This window comes from Astyanax mexicanus, chromosome 7 (assembly GCF_023375975.1).
Source record: "Astyanax mexicanus isolate ESR-SI-001 chromosome 7, AstMex3_surface, whole genome shotgun sequence".
Classification (NCBI taxonomy): domain Eukaryota; kingdom Metazoa; phylum Chordata; class Actinopteri; order Characiformes; family Acestrorhamphidae; genus Astyanax; species Astyanax mexicanus.
Genome location: NC_064414.1, coordinates 39419550 through 39439401, shown reverse-complemented (window position 1 = coordinate 39439401; position 19852 = coordinate 39419550). Strand labels below are relative to the sequence as shown.

Here is a 19852-nt window from a genome sequence, read left to right as displayed (position 1 = left end):
TATATACAATCAAATGTTTGTCTTAATTTACCATCCCATTACTCCAAATTTCTACAGTAATATATAATTTAAATCTTACATATTTAATACTATTGAAAGTGTTTTTCAAGACATCAGTGGTGTCATTTGATCAATGCCTTTATTGTCTTTTTGAATATTTCTTGTATATTCAATATTTCTATAGTAGGGTGTGCCATATCGCATCGTATCGCCAACAATTTTTAATATTCTGAATGATAAAATGCTGTAAAATATTGTCATATCATCCACCCCTAATTATTACATCGGAGTACTACTTTTTTGTTTTTTTGTTTACTGTTTTTAGCAAAGGAAATAAAAAAATAATTTCCCATTATAAATCTACTAGAGGCAGGTTTTATCTGTCCAGTATCATTTATTTTACTTTAATCCTTGATATATGGAGATATTTGGAGTGAATTTTTAGTGTCATGACATTCTGGATCATTGACTTCTGTTACAAATCTGATAAAATTCTTGTATTTTTAATATCTCAGTTAGGGGTGTGCTATATCTCATCCTATGCAGTAATACAATGTCATTTTCATGTTGTTGCAGTCGTGTATCCTTGAAATATTTTTATAATTCAGTGTTTTCTCATATCGCCAAGAGTATCGTTATCGTGAAAATACTATGAAATATTGATATAATTTTAGGGCTGTAGATTATGTAATATATAAAAATATAGTGGCTTTAGTCTGAGAACAGATGCATCTCATTCTTAGTAAGAGAAAGGTCTTCATTTCATAAATGTTGCACTGTTCTACAGATAGGTATACAGAGTCTTTTAGTAAGGGTAAGGGTCTTCTATAAATTATGTTTGAGTTGTAAAACCTTTTTTTTCCCATTTTCAGTCTCTGCACAAGAAGAGCAAGGATCTTCTCTGCTTTTTACACACTTCTCTTCTGAAAATCATTTATTTTGGTGAGTAAATCTCTTCTGTTATTTACAGTCAGCCTAGATTTTAAATTTTTGCTTAGAGTTTGCAATAATTATAGGATTTGGAGAGTCTCCAAAATCACAGCTCAGTCCATCTCTAGTTTAATTATATGGTATAATTATAATCAACTACACCAAGATGACTGTAATTTGGATTCTTGGGCACCTTTAAGCTGAAGACTGTAGCAAATTTAGTTAAGATGGTTGCAAAATTTTGGCCAGTTCCAAGAGCTATCATGCTAGTTAGGCATCAGAATCACTATAATAAATAATAACTTCACAAAAATCACATGACAAGGAAACAAGACAAATCACTGCTTTATTTTTCAAAAAACTAATGACAGTATCAGAGTTTTTCCACAGTTATGTTTGTTCTATAAGTGTTTAACAATTTAAAGGCACAAAGGGTTTGCATATCCAGGTATGAAAAAAACACTACCCTCCTCCAGTGACCTAATTTCAGTTATGTAGTTATTAAGGTCAGCTGTTGGAATACTTCAGAAAATAATGAGGGTTGAATCGGCCTTGGCCAAAAGAACTTTAACCTACTTGGCTGAAGCTCAGGTGGAGTAGTGGGGTAATCAGCAGGGAACTAGGTGTTTAGAAACATTCTTAGTATTAAGTAAGTACAACTAGTATTAATGGTAATGTTAAAGATAAAATGCATTTTGTTTATTTAAAATGCATCTGATGTCCTATAAAGGGATATAATGATTTTTATAAATTTGGACCATAGAACCGGACCAGGTTAAAATACTGATAAACAGATGAGAAGCAGATCCTTTTTTTCACAGCACTGCAGTTGATAATGATTGTGTTCATGCTTGACCATAAAGGAAAAAAGCAAAACAAAAATAGCTCCACATTCCTTAACACTTCAGGATAGTTTCTTAAAAAATATAAATTAAAACAGAAAAAAAATTAAAATTGCTCCGCATTTTGCAAAACAAAGACTGCTAAATGGTTATTAACTGATGTGAAACTTAATTTAACTGTATATCAAATCATCTCACTTTCAAAAAAACGTAAGGAATCATCCATTGCTTCCCTAGTATTTTATTTTATTTTATTCATTGTAGTTAAAAGTTAAATTTTTGGATGCAAAGGTTCAACATCATTTAATGCTCACGTATATTTGAGCCAAAAACCATTACTGAGCTTTTGTTTTGGAGAGTGTAAATACATTTTTTGCGAGTTAGGATCATGCCATAAGGGAGGGGAAGTTAAAAGTAGTTGTGGAGGAGGTCAGAGTGGCTTTGAGGTGGAACATGAAGTGATTGTGAATGAATTGGTTTTAGTATATCTTGTGGAGCACCACAGGGTTCTAATTTAGGGCCTTTAAAACTGATTAGAATTGTGACAGTTATGTAATGCAGTTATACAATTTTTAAAAAATAGGGTGAGCTTACATACAGGGTCTATTGGGTTAAAGGTGACGTTGCCTTTTAGCAGCTAGAGCCCTATGAGAGCAGTTATTGTTTAGAATGGACACTGGAAGATGTAGTCATGTTTCACAGAGGTCACTTAGGATAGTTCTCTATACTCTTTACAGAGTGCTTAATGCTGTAATACATACACAGTCTCTTGTGGAATGCGGTACAGTTCCGAACTGTGGTTCAGGGATGTGTAGAAGAGTTTCATTACAAAAGTCTGCCTAGTCTCGTTTTACACTCTGAAGATCGAGGCTCCATTTCATATGGGTCTGTCTGCAGATGCTCACTGCTGCTTGCTGCGGCGGTCAGGCTTGTATTTGATAAGCAAACCCAGAGATGCAAAACCAAAGAATACTGTCTGACTGAACCACAGGAGACGAGCGATCGAGCTGTCAATGCCTTTGTCACTGCAGAGAGAGAGAGAAAGAGGCACACACAGGTTAGAGTTACACTAAGGTAAAAGAGATACAGTACCAACACTATGCTATGGTGTTCTACTTCCCCCATGTGGCAGAACAGAAGAATAATCTCTACTGCTCCTGCTGTCTGTGTATCGTACTTAATACTGCATGCAGACTTTACCAGCACCATTTAGATTATATAAACTTTTCATGAGTAATTAATTAACATTTACTTTAAAATTACAATTTATCCTAACTGAAGTGGACACCCCTTTTAAAAGATGCATTCAGCTACTTTAATTTGCTAACACAGATTTACAGAAGCACACGCAGCTTGTCTAGTTACTGGACAGAGATTCTGCTGATAGAATAAGACTCTCTGGATCAGATAAATATGAATTTATTGGCTAGTTGTGTTTAAAGCCTCTAGGCATTGAGCTGTGGAGCATGTTTTTTTTCTGAAACTTCTAACAGTGATGTTTTAATATCTAGTAAAAAGCCTTCTCTGGACAGTAGATTCAATAGAGACTCTGATAAAAAGTAAGATTTTTTTTTTTTCAAGAAGTGGTCCAATACTTTTGTCAATGTAGTAACACAACCATAAACAACAGCCACATTATGTTCCACATTAGAATATCTTCAGTTTATGAATTTTTCTTACCCGCATATTTTCAGTCCCACCAGGGCTTCAACTGTGTGGATAGCCCAAACAGCCCACCATCTAAAACACACAACACACATAGTTTCAGCGTTCAGACACAACACATTTAATCAGATGCTGAATAATTGCAGCACATAGAGAACCAGTCAATTCTTTGGACAAACCTCTTCTCATTCAGTCTTTTTTATGATTTTTTTTACATTGTAAATTTAATATTGAATAAATTACAACTATACAGGAACACATGGATTTATTTCGTAAACAAAAAGTGTTAAACAAATCAGAATATGTTTTATATTTTAGATTCTTCTAAGTAGCACATTTAGCTTTGAGGACGGATCTGCACACTCTTGGTATTTTAATCTCATTGGCTTCACAAGGTAGAGTCACACAGAATAGTTTTCTCAGCATCTTGAAGGAGTTTTTGGAGGTGCTGAACAATAGCTGCTGCTTTTCCTTCAGGCTGTGAAGCTTCAGCTCATCCCAAATTACCTCAAATTGTTTAGATTAGAGAATTTTTGTTTACAATGTAATTCCATATGTCCCTTAATGCTTTTCACATCTTTTAATATTATATACCTGTACCTATACCTATACCTGTCGTTCTCACCTGAAGATCACTCAATCTCTGCACGGATTTCGCAGTGTCTCTCTGACATATCCTCATGGATGAGGGAGCATCACCTTCAGTTAAATCTCTCAAAGACTGAACTTCTGGTTATACCAGCAAAACCATCTTTTCAACACAACTTCTCTATAAGTATCGACTCTCTCTCTCTCTCACCGACAAAGGTTGCTAGGAACCTGGGTGTTATGGTTGATGACCAACTCTCCTTCACGCACCATGTGACCGTTCCTGACGCAACAGGCCACCCAACTCCTGGTGCAAGCGGTCGTCATCTCACGCCTCGACTACTGCAATGCCCTGCTAACTGGCCTCCCGGCCTGTGTAGTAAAACCACTCCAGATGATCCAGAACGCAGCAGTACGTCTGGTCTTCAACCAGCCAAAACGGGCACATGTCACCCCGCTGCTCATTGAGCTCCATTGGCTACCAGTTGATGCTCGCATCAAATTCAAAACTCTTACAATCGCCTACAAGGTGATGTCAGAACAGGCTCTTTCCTACCTGCACTCGCTCCTGAAGGCTTACGCTACCTCCCGGCCGCTGCGCTCCTCCAGTGAACGTCGCCTCGCTTTGCCAAACACTCACACAAAGCAATCCAGACTGTTCTCATACAGAGTTCCCCAATGGTGGAACAAACTACCTTCCACTACCAGATCAGGAGAATCTCTCGCTATCTTTAAGAAACTCCTGAAGACAGAGCTCTTCAAAGAGCACTTACTCTCTTAACACCTCTAACACACTAACTACTTCTAACCTCATTTCCTTCTTCCTCTCCTTCACTCCTCTATCCTATTATTCCCCTTTGTCCTCCTTTTATCCTTATCCAAAGATGTTTTTCCTTTAAACTTATTTTACATTGTACTTGACTATTGTAAGTCACTTTGGACAAAAGCGTCTGCCAAATGTAATGTAATGTAATGTAATGTAATATTAATCTACGATGTAAAAAAGAAATAAAAAAAATATGGAATGAGAAGGTGTGTTTAAACCCAGATTAAAGTGCAGCAAGACTTACCCCTTGTATAACAAGCTGTAATGTTCATTGACGAGATGTTTGGTAAAAGCACCAAGTGGACCCAAGCTGTCATACGGCACTTGTTGAGGCCAGAACACCGCCCACTAAAAAAAAGCCATGGCAACAACATGTGATAAGATTAACAAAGGGTTAAGAAACCAAGTGTGAGTGTTAAATAACAGTTATCTTTAGAAAGAATTGATTTATAGATAGTAGTGCTGGGCGAGTTTCACGTTTAATTTGGTTAATTCGAAGTACAGTTTTAACGCGATTTTCCCAATGGAATAATTTCGATTTTACATGCGGGAGGAGGGAGAGCCGTGGGTCCGGTATAAAGACCACCTGTTCTGTCGAGTTTTGCTACCCTATCAACTTTCATTTACGCATTTGTAATACTCAGATAATGACAAGGGGTTTCCGGTTGTTTAACGCACCCAAGAATAACAGAATTACTTATTCTACCTAATTGCACATTTCGATGGGTAGCACAACTTGACAGAACACCGGGCCACGGTGGTCACGACTCACGGGCCACCTCCCTATCTCCAGGAGCGCAGTCACAATACAGACATTTTATCTTTTTAATATAAAATATCTGAAAACGCTAATTTCTGAAGTGTTTATCTGTCTTACCTTAGTAATCTCTGCCTCCCACAGACTAACGCGTGCATTTTTTCATTTTGCTTTGTCTGAGGACTGAGGTCATACCGAAAAAAGTTCCAGCACTTTCATCACAAACACCCGGTGGGATAAAGCATTGATGATTAATTGTGGAAAATTATAATCTTTTCTCTAAAGTTTCTTTTGTGACTCGTTTAGGGCATTATATCTCAATTTTCTGTCACAAACCCGCGTTCTGAAGTATAATGCAGTATCTTTCGGTGTGCGAGTTTGTCTGCGTGATATGAACACATGGGCTTACATTTTTTTTTAATCAATGAGTTGACTTACAGACCAAACACCAAACAGATGTATATGTTTTTTTTTAAAACAGGTAAACCTAGTTTTGAACCATTTCTTCATCATCTGTAGTTTGATTTTTTTTTTGTAGGGGCAGGGTATAACTGGTATGTGCTACAATATTCAGTGTAGATTAGTTGGTTTGGTACTCTGTATTATGTAGTACTTCTGGCATTATACAGTGTACAGTGTAGAATATTGGTATAGTAAAGATATGGTGTAGTGCTGTACTTATCAGTGATCAGTGTTTACCCGATATACTTCCAATCAACTGATTTACAGCCTATTTTAGAGCTAAAAGGCTTGTGTTAAAGTAGAAAAACAGGGCAATAAGCAGTGTTACAGATAATACAGTGGATGTTGTGGTTAAAATGGTACAGCAGTTTGTAACTCAGCGTAATTGGTATGATACAGTTGCTATACAGTGTAGTATAAATGGTATTGTATGTTTTTATGGTTGCAGTGTACCCTAAAGAAACAGGGCTTTCAATATGACTTGATTAACATATGTAAATTTGTTTTGGCTGGATACAATTAACATAAGCATTAACACCCTTATAGATAAATTAATGTAAAATGATCGACATAAGGCCCTATAAAAATCCCTATGACTTTATTTTTTTTATTTTTAGGTTTTTAAAAGTGTTTTCAGGTGATTCAAAAAAATGTCTAATCAGTTATATGTTCTGTGATTGATTGATATAAACTAACATCATTTTATCACATCAGTCATCAAAGTATTTTAAACTGTACAATTCAATTGAATTTTAGCTGATGAGCAAATTAATGAATTGTCACAGAAACAGAAAATCAGTCATTAACAGGTACTGTAAATACTGTAAGTCTCTTACAAAATTAAACTAATGTCACATGTGCCAGGGTTATTTTCTGGAAAATCTAATCTCCTCAAATATATAACTACACTCTAATACTTTTTTTATACATTAATAACTGAAATATGTTGCTCTGATCTAAAAAAAAATGCCAGCCCTCTTTTAAAGCATAAAAACGAGATGCAAATTTAAACAGATATTTAATGATATCTGACATTTTCTGTACTGGGGCTTTTATTTTGAAGCACTTACATTAGGATCTCCTTCCCACACTTGAAAAAGTTGGTCCACGCATTATTTTATTTTATTTTTTCATTACATAATGTCACCTTTTGTTTCACTTCTTCAGAGCTTGTTTTTTTGTGTAAAATGAACTTTTCACAGCATGCTGTAATTTTAAACAGCCCACACCCACCCCACCCCCCCCCCCCCCCCAACACACACACACACACACACACACACACACACACACACAGCAAAAGCACATTCAGCTGTTGGTCTGAGGGCCCACAGTAGAGAGGCTATTCTTTACTAAGGCAGTCATTCAAGCTCTTTGTTTTCACCCAGTTAGCAGAGTATCTCTTTCAGCACTCACATGAGTAATGCATGACCCTGAATACCTGCTTCTACACACCAGCTTTATACCTGTTCTAGTTACTACAGGATGAATGAAGATCCATCCATCACATTATCTGATCACAGCTTCTGTTGATTTAGCATTTAGAGCATTCCACACACATCTTTTGCTCCAGTTTGCTCCACCCTCTCATACAATACAGATACAGCTTGATCAATGATCACTGTGACTAGGCATGTCAGAAATATACAGCATACTGTACATTTTTACAGATACATTGGCAAGTATAGGTAACCTTTTATAATGTAAAGTTGAGTACACCTTAAGCAATTAAAACTAAGTTAGTAAGACATCACAGGAGCACACAGCCCATACAGAACAAAATATGAATGTGTATTTATTTGACCTATATGTATTTATTTATTAATGTGACATACATTTCAAATATGTTTAAATTCAGCATGCGTTTTTTAAAGGACATTCAGGGCATTTTTGTACATTTTTTGTATTTACATAGTTATATAACCTAACTATATTTATTATTTGTGCGGGAGGACCTGCCACGCAATCAAAAACCAAAACAAATGCACACTGGACACGTGGCAACTAAACACACAGAGTTTAATAATTTAGAAAACACTTTTTACAGAGATGCTTTTCCACTGGTAACAGCAGACTGTACTCACTGTGTAGTAGCCCATCGACAGAGTTATCGCCAGTATCCAGAACAGACTGGATCTTCTGAAATACGCAGATCCATCGGTTTTAGCCATTCTGCCCTTTTTTATCCGATTCCTAACCTGAACTCTGAGCTGTGTGCCGGCTGGAGCTGCTGTGTAAACCTTAGCGCCGTTATTATGAGAGTAAAGTCCCTGAGCCAAAGATCAGGTATGGGTTCAAAAGCTGCCGACTACAGTTCCGCTCTGCACAGGGTTGCCAGGTCCAACAAAAATATCCTGCCGAAAGTCCACCTAAAACCCGCCCTTCAGAAGCTTAAACTAGCCTAAAATATATGTCTATCACACGTTTGAAGCAAATGTCAAAACGAGCGTATGACTTAGTATTTTGTTTATAAGGGATTTATTATCAGTATTTCTCTCCTAGGTCATAGTCATTAATAATAGTGTAACATTAGCGTTTAATTCGTTATTTTATAACAGTTTTATATCCCAGTCAAGAACATTTAATAGGAACATAAGTATTTTTAATAAACCTAATCCCCCCCTCGCTCTCTTTCTCTTCTTATTGGTGTAATCAATCTTACAAGGAAAATTGCAACACCAACTTTTTTTTGTTTTGTTTTTTTTGTCGGCCGCGATCATTTTTAAAGGAGACCCAAAAAAACGGTTTTGGATTTTCAAACTAGCCCACTTTGGTGGTGAAACCGCGAATCTGGCAACTCTGGCCCTGCATGCGCGCTGCGTCAGCCGCTTAACCCGCCCACTACCGTCTCCCGGGGCAACCGCGAACCGAACAGAGCACTAGATAAACATAAAAAATTATAATAACATAATAAATAAATATAAATGAAACCAGTTCAGTAAAAACGAGGGGTTTTGCTTAAATTTCTTATTAGTCAGAAGTGCTTGAATAAAATCTTTTTTTAAAGAAATACATTGTTTTCAGAATTCAGAATTTCATAATAAAAGTCCATAAATGAACGAAACAGATAAATCAATAAATAATCTAATTTGCTATTTATTATTATTATTATTATTATTATTATTATTATTATTATTATTATTATTATTATTATTATTATTATTAAATAAACTACATGCCAGCTGTATTTTGAAAATACATTTGAAAATGTATAAAATTTTTCTGTAACCATTTTAAATACATTTTGTATTTATCTGCTTGGTGTCAGATCATTTTGTTTGGGTTAAATGTTGTTGATCAGATCATAAACGGCCATAGCAACCTAGGTGAAGGAGGTTACTAGTGTCCTGTAGATAATGATGAGTCAGTGGGAAAGTAGAGTATAGTAGAATTGTCCTATGTGTAACCCCAAATGTTAACTGCTGGATTTATCACCTTCCTGTATTGTTACTATATATAAAAAAAACTCTTACATATAAAGAAACACATGCTGCAATATTTCTTGTCCATGTCGGTAACACCAATATTACTACTACTTCTACTATTATTATTATTATTATTATTATTTAATTTTTTATTATTATTATTTTAATTATTATTATTATTATTATTATTATTATTATTATTATTATTATTATTATGTGGTAAGTGAAAGTTTGTGACTGAAATTTAAGTTGGCTTGAAAAAGCAGGTTAATAGCATTGATAAACATTGATTAATGTTAACTGCTGTAAATAATGGTAAAACTAGTGTAGACTGACGGCTGTAGTGTGCAGTAAGACTGTTTAGATGCTGCTCTTGTAGCTATGTTATTCCAGGTGATTGCTAAGGTTTTGATAAGTGGTTGCTAGGGTGACACCAGTGGTTGTTAAGGTGTTTGCTAGATGTTTTCAAGGCAGTTAGTAATATATTGTAGGTGGATGCTAAGGTGTTACTAGGCTGTTGGTTGGATGTTCCAGATGCTTGCTAAGGTGTTGCTCAGTGATTTTCAGTTGGTTGCCATTATATTATTGGTGATTGCTAAGGTGTTGCTAGGCAGCTGTTAAGGTTTTCTAGGTGCCTCCTACAGTAATAAGAATTATGAAGTTGTTGCTATTCCATCCAATGTGTTAGCTGTATTAGTTAAAAATTAGCAACTGCCTAGCAACAACTAAGCAGTGTCAGATATATTGGGTAAATGCTGGAGTTCAAAACCTTTTGCTAAAAGTCTGAAAATATTTGGCTAAGAACTGAAGTCCTATAGCTTTTGACTAAATAGTGAAATGCAAATACTGCTGGTAAACATCTGTATCCAAAGGTTTTGGTCAAATATAGGTGACAAAAGCCTGCAGAATTTTGTGGTTGTACATCAAAAGCTGTGGGAAAAGAAAGGTTTAAAATTTTGCTGAGAATTTACATGTACGTTAAAGCTAAGCTCAGTGTAAGTATCTAGGCTTTGACTAGTTCTGAATTTAAAAAGCATCTGACATAAAACAAAAGTGTTGGCCTGTCAACAGAGTTTTGATCATTAGCACAGCTAAGAAAACTGACCTGACAAACAAATTCAAAAGATTACTATGTACCAAAGGGCTTAACATACTTACTGTGTAGTAGCCTATAAACAATACTGCAAGTGTTGTCCAGAAAAAACTGGGCATTCTGAAATACGCAGATCCATTACTTTTAGCCATTTCCCTGTTTTCAGTCTATTCACAATGTACACACACTCAGCAGTTCAGTAGCACCTCTGATTATAAAAGACCAAAGACCTTTTTATAGCGTAGATGACGCAATGTGATGGTGTCTCAGTTCCTGTTTGCATAGGTTGTGTCATCAACATAATCCCGCCATCTTGTACCAACCAGTTTGCAGAAGTTGCAAGCTGAGCCATATATATTTTTATTATAATAATATGGGCTTGTTGAGTTATGTTTAGGTTAAGAATATTTATAACACACTTAATATCCCAAAAATGATTAAGACCAAGTCCAAGACACATTACTATCAGCAAGTCTACCATTACATTACCAAATACTCAGATATTTTTGTAAAACTAAGCAGAGGGACCTATAGTTCCACACAAAGCAGTTTTCTGAGCTTTTGCCCCAATCATTATTGTTGAAACATTTGGGGCATTGACTGTAACAAATATCAGCTGTGTCTAACAACAACTTTGTGTACAGCACCTTTGCTCCAGTGTGCTCCACCTTCATACCTTCAAGATAACTAAATTGTGATAACTACTCACAATGACTAGGCAGCTTAGAAATGTTGTGTAATATAGCTCAGGCTAAATCCAATGCCACTTTAATAAAAATGTCTAGAACAGTGCTTTTCAACCTGTAGTTCGTGAAAATCTTATTTTAAAAATTTAAGATGCAACAGATATCAGTTATTTGCAGAAAAAAATAAGCTTTTGCAGAAAATCACACGACTATGATACTTCATCAGCTATCAAGCTAGTTCCAGCATACTTCTTTTTAATATTCAGCAACATTACTGACATTACAAAAACATTACGGTCTTATTGTATAAGGATCCTGAACCAATTTGAGCCTATTAATTAACTGTCTGTATTAAATGTTGTGCTGTATTTGTTTATTTCTACATTGTTTAAGGCGGGGAATGTCTGTTCTAGAGGGTTATGAAGCAACCAGCCTTGTGCTGTTGTTATTGGGATAGGTTAGTGGCATTCTTGATGTAATGTGGCTAAAGGCAATCAAATCCAGCAATGTTCAAATATCTAGTGTAAGTCATTCTCAGGATGGCAACATAATATAAAGAAATACTTTGATAAACAAGAAAAGGTGTGTATTTGTAGAATATCATTTTTTATTACAAAAAATTATGTACATTTTTTGTTACATCTCCAAACACAAAAGAAAAATACAAATAAAAGCTCACGCAAAGTCAAAAACCTCACAACAAAAGAACCAGTGTTCGTTCTGTTTCTCACGCTATCTTATAATAACTGTAAAACAAACCCCTTAACATATCAAACACGTTCAGTGAAAGACTTCACATTTCCTATAGAAGAAACCAGAGTGTAGAGAAACAGCCATTGGCAACTTCATGCTACCAGTGCAAAACTGGGCACTGAGTACAAACTGTGTGAAGCCGCAGAAACATCTTAGAGAACTGTTGCTGAATCTTATATAAATAAACATGTTAACAATGCGTCCCAAAATACAGCATGAAAAATCTCCCTTTATACAAAAAGGCTTAAGGGCAACATGTGTTGAGCTGCAGCATGGAGACACCATCATTTGGTAGGATAAGAAGCCTCCCACTAATGACTGAGCTTAATGAGTCCAGACCCTCGTGTACGACACTCTGCACTGGCCTGAGGTTCGATGCCAATGTGTCTTAGTGAGTACCATACAATTACTGTTCAACGTCCGACGATCTCTTCAGCAGTTCTGCTGTACAGCTGCTGATAAACTTTAACTGTGAATATGATGAAGTAGATAAGAGAGATTAACAGTCAAACTGAGCCCTTATCAGCAAAACTGGACAAAAAGTGACTACCGTGAAGAGTTTAGGTTCCTTTATTGTTTTTAGCACAAATGGTTTGGGGAAAAAAAAGGTTGATATTCAATCTTTTTGAAAGGCCAGCAAAGCTTTTAGTGTTTCAGTAAAAGTGCACTAGACCTTTAAAATTGATAGTTTATAACAATTCATAATTTGCATCAAAACAAAGAAAGAAATCCTCAGTGTTGTGAGCACTTATCTAGTAGAATACAGAGTTTGAACTGAGCCTGCTATAGCACAGTTACTGTACTCAAACAGGCAGTATCGTATCAGGGGAATACAGTAAAGATAATGAGACCTGTTTCATATGAAGGGATAGATGAGTGGTTTATAATCTCTTCTATTTTTTTGCTTCTACCTCTGATTATTTGCAGTGGACAACCATGTTACAGGAAATTAAGGGAAAGAAACAGCCTCACTCTTATTCTCCATGATCATATATAAATCAATAAAATATATTTATATTACATTAATTTACACAGTTTGTAAATAACTGATTTTTTTTCTGTACGCAAAATACAAAACAAAACAGCATCTTATAAAACAACTACAGTACATGCCATTGCACTATTGGCTAATAATAACAATAGAAAATATGTACATTAGCAACTCGTCTACCCTTTAAAAATCACTCATTTTGATCTTCCTCAGTACAGCTCTTCAGGCCTAGGCATCACGTTCTATTCAGACCCATTCTCACGTCCACACAGTAATACTGACAAAACAAAATAAAACAAATGTCTTTGGCCAATGTGAGGGGCTGCAGCATCTGCAACAGCTATCTAACACTGTTTCTGTTTCCCTTTTATGCGGTTAACACTCGTACACACTCACACACACACGTAACATGCAAAAACGCATGTCAGAATTGGAGTCTATGTCCTATAAATTGCAACAAACAGCAGAACTGAGAAGGCTATGTTTTTCTCAATCACTGTCCTTATGAGGTCAGTACACACATTTACAGTAGAAACTGTACAATCAATCACTTACACTCCTATGGCGTAAAGGATGAAATGCTTTAAAATGGAACAAGGCATCAATAAATAGTGACGTAAGTCCCAGGTGACCTTTCAGAATCAAGGACACCCATCAATCACTCTTGGTGTTCTGTGTGGCATCCAGATTCACCACCTGAAGCTCGGTCAGATTACTGCTGCTGCCGCTGGACTGTTGACCAATCACCATCTGGAAAACAACAATTCAGTGTTAGCACGGAGAACCCATCAAAGTCCAGCCAATCGTGTCCTTTTATTTTGAGCTCACAGCAACATTAGCATGCCACCAAATGTTTATTTTTATATATAGTTCAAAACCATAATTGCTTGCATTATATGATAACCAAGTTGTGTTTTATAGTTAGCACTCTTAATAGTAAAGGTGCTACCAAAAATAAACAATTAGTTCTATTATGGAACCAAATTGTTTCATGTATGTTATTACTAAACAACCTTTGGAGCACCTTTATAATTCAGAGTGCACAGTGTGTTGTGAAACTTTCATGGTCTGCTGTCCAAGTGCAAACAAATGTTTCCATCATTGCTGACTAAGAGATGCAACCATAACTGTGGAGAAACTTTGAGAGCAATTTTTTGGAGATGAAATGGTGAAGACAGCAAAGACTAGAGGAAACACTACAACCAAATCACACAACTCCACTTTAATTATAATTGGAAGGCCTGCTCGATAATTAGAAAGGAGGGCTTCCAAAATCACAGTGCTAGTACATGCAGTGCTCCTGCTAATTTTTTGAACGCTGGCAAAGGAAAAGTCCAGACTCCTCCCTGCAGTGTGTTAGTAAAGTCAGTGGCATGCTGGTTGCAGAGAGAATTTTAAGAGTTTCACTTGTAAAGTGGAGATCTTGCCGTACTGGGTGTAGCTGCACTGCTGAAACAGGGATCTGAACCGTGCCAGGGGGCGCTGTAAGAAACACCTGAGGAACAGCACCTGTGGATAGACAAAGATATTAATTATACATATATAAAATGCACATCACTTAACTCACTTATGTTTTCTAACTAGATCAGTACATGTAAAGTGATTTTTTTTTTTTTTTTTTACATTTTCCATTACGTAACCTTTTGCATCTCCAATGTTTCTGGCAAAAAATCTAAATGAAGTAATTTGACAAAACAGCGGCCAAAGTTACTTTTTTTTTATTCAGCAGCTTCTTGGAATTTTCCTTTCCAACCTAAATGGTACAGAAGTCACAGGCAGCAGAATATAACTGTGGTGGCACCCTTTGAAGGTGGAAGTTTAGCATCAAGCTGTGGGGCTAGCACTTAGTTACTTTTAATCTTATCTACACATATGTTAATGGATCAGGCACTGGCTTTTTTTTTTTTTTAACCTTTTTCAGTTCCAATCCTTCATTTTGCCCATTCCAGCAGGGGTTCTACCACCAGGTATCCTGTTTGCGCCATTATTTACAGTCTGCAGAAGTGAGTTAACATCCTTTATCCCCTTTCACACATGCATGCTAACCACAAACTTTTCTGTATTGTATCTGTATCAACTGGTCTAGTAAAGAAACTGTTCATATACACTGCTCAAAAAAATAAAGGGAACACTCAAATAACATCCTAGATCTGAATGAATGAAATATTCTCATTGAATACTTTGTTCTGTACAAAGTTGAATGTGCTGACAACAAAATCACACAAAAATCATCAATGGAAATGAAATGTATTAACCAATGGAGGCCTGGATTTGGAGCCACACACAAAATTAAAGTGAAAAAACACACTACAGGCTGATCCAACTTTAATGTAATGTCCTTAAAACAAGTCCTGCTGCTCGGTTGTTGCCCTCCTACGGCCTCCTCCACGTCTCCTGGTGTACTGGCCTGTCTCCTGGTAGCGCCTCCAGCCTCTAGACACTACGCTGACAGACACAGCAAACCTTCTTGCCACAGCTCGCATTGATGTGCCATCCTGGATGAGCTGCACTACCTGAGCCACTTGTGTGGGTTGTAGAGTCAGTCTCATGCTACCACGAGTGTGAAAGAACCACCAACATTTAAAACTGACCAAAACATCAGCCAGACAGCATAGGTTCTGAGACGTGGTCTGTGGTCCCCACCTGCAGAACCACTCCTTTATTGAGTGTGTCTTGCTAATTGCCAATAATTTCCACCTGTTGTCTATTCCATTTGCACAACAGCAGGTGAAATTGATTGTCAATCAGTGTTGCTTCCTAAGTGGACAGTTTAATTTCACAGAAGTTTGATTTACTTGGAGTTATATTGTGTTATTTGAGTGTTCCCTTTATTTTTTTGAGCAGTGTAGTAGAAAAACATCTGACACACAAGAGCTCTGGCAACTTACTGCATGTGTAAAATGGAAGAGCTAATAACAAAATCCTAATGATAACTGTGTCCAGTGTATTAACTTTGGAAAGAAAAAAGCCTGGGCCTGTGACCTAAAATATACTAGTATATTAGTATAATAATATACTATAGTATAATACTAACTAATAATGTGGAACGCTTAATTTAAAAAATGAACTATTAATTATAATACATTTTAATACACTGAATTAAACACTTTGAACTGAAAGTTTTAGGAAGGCCCATAGTTATCAATAGGCTAATAGTTATATAGTTCATTCCAAGGTTTCTTCCTCTTAAAGGGAGTTTTTCCTTGCCACTGTGTCACCATAAAACTGGCATCTCTGTGGTGCTGCTCATAAGAGGCGTGGACCTGTTTTTCCTGTAAAGCGGCTTTGTGACAACCTTTGTTGTAACAAGCGCTATATAAATAAAATAAAATTGAATTGAATTGAATATAGCTTTTTAATGTTTGTAAGAATCTCCCTCTCATCATCCCACAGTAATTTAATCTGGGTGAATTACTGGTTTTACCATTAACTGGTTAAAAAAATCTGGCACAAGCGTGTGGGTAAAATGCGTAAAATAATTAGAAAAGTTGTGAAGTGCCGCAATTTCACAAAACTAATAATAAAAAAAAAACAAGCTCTGCTGTGTTAATAAATTCATTTCTGTAATGAAGCTTGAAATATTCAATTGGGCTATGTTCAAGATTTGAAAACCTCTCATCATCCTACAGCAATGTCATGTGAAATAAAACGTAAAGTAACAGGTTGAAATGCGGAAGCTAGGCAAAATGACCACAGTTAATAGAATAAATTACATGAACTAATATAAGTGATTAAAACACTTGTTTGTGCACGTGTTCATGTGCTAACCTGTATCCTGTGCCTGCGCATGGGACACCTGCATGGCAGAGGCGCTCTGAGAGAAAGCGTTCAGTACAGCCAGGCCACCATCGGTCAGCGTAGGGGCAGAGGCGTACATGAGTGTGTGGGGGCTGGGGTACATCATGTGACCTGCTACTGAGGTGGGCACTGACGACGTGACGATGGTTGCTGGGAGACTGACTGTAGCTAAAGAGAGAAAAGAAGAACATGAGAAATAACACTACAGAATGTGATAGATGATGCAAGACATGCATTCAAGTCCCTGCATTTACTATTCTTCGACACTAGGTGGCAGTGTTGCATCATCACCGATGATACAACCGTGCTGGGTCTCATCACCAAAGGCGACGACTCAGCATACAGAGAGGATGCAACGGCTGACAGACTGGTGTACAGTCAACAACATTCAACTGAATGTGGACAAGACAAAGGAAATGGTTGTTGACTTCAGGAGAGCACAACACACCCACTCTCCACTCAACATCGACGGGTCCTCTGTGGAGATTGTTAAGAGCACCAAGTTCCTTGGTGTCCACTTAGCAGCTAACCTCACCTGGACCCTGAACACCAGCTCTACAGCCAAGAAAGCCCAGCAGCGTCTCTACTTCCTCTGGAAGCTGAGAAAGGCCCGTCTCCCTCCACCCATCCTCACACTCTTCTATAGAGGGACCATTGAGAGCATCCTGAGCAGCTGCACCACTGCCTGGTTTGGGACCTGCACCGTCTCTGACCGCAAGACCCTCCAGCGTATTGTGAGGACAGCTGAGAGGATCATCGGCGTCTCTCTCCCCTCCATCGCGGACATTTACACCACCCGCAGCATCCGCAAAGCAACCAGCATTGTGAATGACCCCACTCATCCCTCACACGAACTGTTCTCCCTCCTGCCTTCGGGAAGAAGGTACCGCAGCATCCGGTCCAGCACGACCAGATTCTGCAACAGTTTCTACCCCCAAGCCATCAGACTCCTCAACTGCAGAGACTTAACTGATGGTTTTTCTGTACATGCACACACACTCTTACACCACTTACCCCAGAAAATGGAAGCACCAAAAACCCTACTACCTCACTGGACTCTATTGCACACTGTGTAATAGAGGTAATTACTACCTCACTGGTCTTTTTTGCACACTGCATAATTTGCACACTGTCTTGTTATTTATTATTCTTTGTCTGTATTGTGTTGTATTGTCTGTCTGCACTTTTGTACTGTTGCACTTATTGTTCTGTCTACACTGTGTTTATGTGCACCATGTCTACACTGTGTTTATGTCCCTGGAGGAACGTTGTTTCGTTTCACTGTGTACTCTGTATATAGCTGAAATGACAATAAAAAACACTTTGACTTTGACTAGAGAAAAGTCTCATTTAAGCCTCAAACTTTAACAGTCCCCTAAGGTTTTTAGATCGCTGCTGATTTAGCTTAACCATGCAATATAACCACATGCAGATATAGCTGCTGCACTCAGTTCAGTCATTTGTGTGTTTGGTTTACCTGTGGAGGCAGTGCTGGTCTGGGAGATCTCTGGGCTACCGCTGTCGTTGCTGACTGAGTTGGTCTGGGTGCTGGGCTGCACCTGAATGGCTTGGAGCTGTTGGGCCATTCCTCCTCCTAAAAGACATTGCAATGCATTTTTTTCTGAGAATAACAGGCAAACTGTTTTACTAAGCATAAATAACCCCAGTGCCAGTGTCTTCAGAAGAGGAGCTTGAAACCAACTGACACTAACTCCTCAGAAGTGAAAGAAAAAAAAAAAAAATCCAAGAAAGCGAGTAGGTATCAGGCAAGTGCTAGACTAAAACAAAAAAGAAAAGTGACAAACGCATTTACAATGTGTGTTGGACACAATCAGACCTGGACTTTAACCCATGTGTTTAGTGAAAATAAACATACAGTGCCTGCAACAGTAGTGCCTTCTAGTAAGGTGAAAGGGCCCCAACAGTGGCAACTTAATGAACCCAGATTTTAACCCACAACCCTGAGCTTTAACCCTGCTGCCCCAAAAGCTAACCTTGCTATAATCTATCTATTTTCTAACCACACACAATATAAAAAGAAGACAAACACCATCCAGAAAGACTCAGGAATATTTACAGGTGCTAAAAACCATGTTATGGCCATTGGCCATAACCCACCAACAACACATACTTATTATTTATATCTACATCAACGGCTTAAATGTTTAAAAAAACATTGTTTTAAGACGCTTTTAAGGTTGAACCAGCTCTGCACCAAATGTCACATTAAGGACAAATGCGGATTCTGACCTGTGAGAGAGACTGCAGCAGCAGGGAGGCGAAACACAGCCTGCTGGCCTTGTGCGGTCTGAGTGGCTGTAGCGGTGGCAGCGGTCAAGGCCTGGCCCTGCTGGCCCTGGAGAGCCAGAGAGTGCTGCTGCAGCTGCCCCAGGGGAATAGCAGGGGTTCCAGGGGGGAAAGGAGTGCCTGCTGCAGGGGCACAGCAAGGGGGTGCAGGGTGGTGAAGAGAAAACAAAAGACAAGACATTAGATGTGTGGGTCTTTTACACTTACTCATTCCTGCATTAATGAGTCTGTGCATGCTAGTTAGTGGCCATTTACATATTAAAGCAGAGTCTTAAGATGAGTAACTGCATAATAAGACTTATTATACAGGCTTAATTATTCAGAAAGTACTATGAAACGAATATGGAAAGTATTCAAGATTATATATGGACTCAAGTTTAACTAGAGTTAAAATGCCCTCTCATTGTTTTGACCAAAACAGAAAATGGTGCAAATGTAAAGGACAGGGAATAAAGGACAAGGAATAAAGAGAGTGGAGGGTGCAAAGTAATGCAAAGTAGAGTAAGGATGGTAGAGGGGAAGGAGAAAAGTGAGAACTTTTTTTCTGACACAGACCATCAGGTGGTGCTGCAGCTGTTTAGATAGGGGGCAATTTAAGTCTTGGAACTGTTTGATTTTGTGATAATAGTGCGAGTGTGTGTTAGGCCACCTGGTAGGGTGCTGAGTGTAAAACAGGTGGAAGAATGTCAGAGGCAGGAAGCAGCTCACAGTGAAGTCAGCACTCACAGGAAA

General features: G+C 37.7%; 2 protein-coding genes across 5 annotated transcripts in view; both read right to left on the bottom strand.

Annotated features, from left to right (window-relative positions):
* Positions 1–1251: 1251 nt before the first annotated feature.
* tmem254 (transmembrane protein 254) lies at positions 1252–10790 on the bottom strand. 2 transcript variants are annotated; one of them, XM_007248510.4, is made up of 4 exons: positions 10651–10790; positions 5096–5199; positions 3453–3512; positions 1252–2797 (listed from the first exon to the last, which is right to left on the bottom strand). In XM_007248510.4, the coding sequence occupies exons 1-4, from the start codon at positions 10735–10737 to the stop codon at positions 2674–2676; spliced, it is 375 nt and encodes a 124-aa protein (XP_007248572.2). In that variant the 5' UTR covers positions 10738–10790; the 3' UTR covers positions 1252–2673. The 2 variants fall into 2 exon arrangements, with proteins under 2 accessions (XP_007248572.2, XP_007248571.2); XM_007248509.4 differs by lacking the exon at positions 10651–10790 and adding an exon at positions 8152–8416.
* Positions 10791–11856: 1066 nt separating this feature from the next.
* Positions 11857–19852, bottom strand: part of srfb (serum response factor b) — a 33949-nt gene continuing 25953 nt past the window's right edge. Inside the window, exons 4-8 of one of the 3 annotated variants that reach the window (XM_049481034.1) lie at positions 19064–19240; positions 18291–18407; positions 16784–16981; positions 14448–14524; positions 11857–13765 (exon numbers count right to left, since the gene is read on the bottom strand). In XM_049481034.1, the coding sequence (XP_049336991.1) occupies positions 13670–13765; positions 14448–14524; positions 16784–16981; positions 18291–18407; positions 19064–19240 (665 nt within the window). In that variant the 3' untranslated portion in view covers positions 11857–13669. Of the gene's footprint in view, positions 13766–14422; positions 14525–16783; positions 16982–18290; positions 18408–19063; positions 19244–19852 lie in introns of all 3 variants that reach the window. The other 2 variants (XM_022684638.2, XM_022684637.2) reach the window with 2 other exon arrangements.

Bases quoted from the DNA above. Each gene is read 5' to 3' on its own strand.
- tmem254 (XM_007248510.4), bottom strand. From the start codon at position 10,737: ATGGCTAAAAGTAATGGATCTGCGTATTTCAGAATGCCCAGTTTTTTC. The intron at 3,513-5,095 runs GTAAGTCTTGCT...TGTGTGTTTTAG, and splicing joins TACAGCTTGTTATACAAGGG to ATGGTGGGCTGTTTGGGCTA. The intron at 2,798-3,452 runs GTAAGAAAAATT...CTCTCTCTGCAG, and splicing joins GTGGGACTGAAAATATGCGG to TGACAAAGGCATTGACAGCT.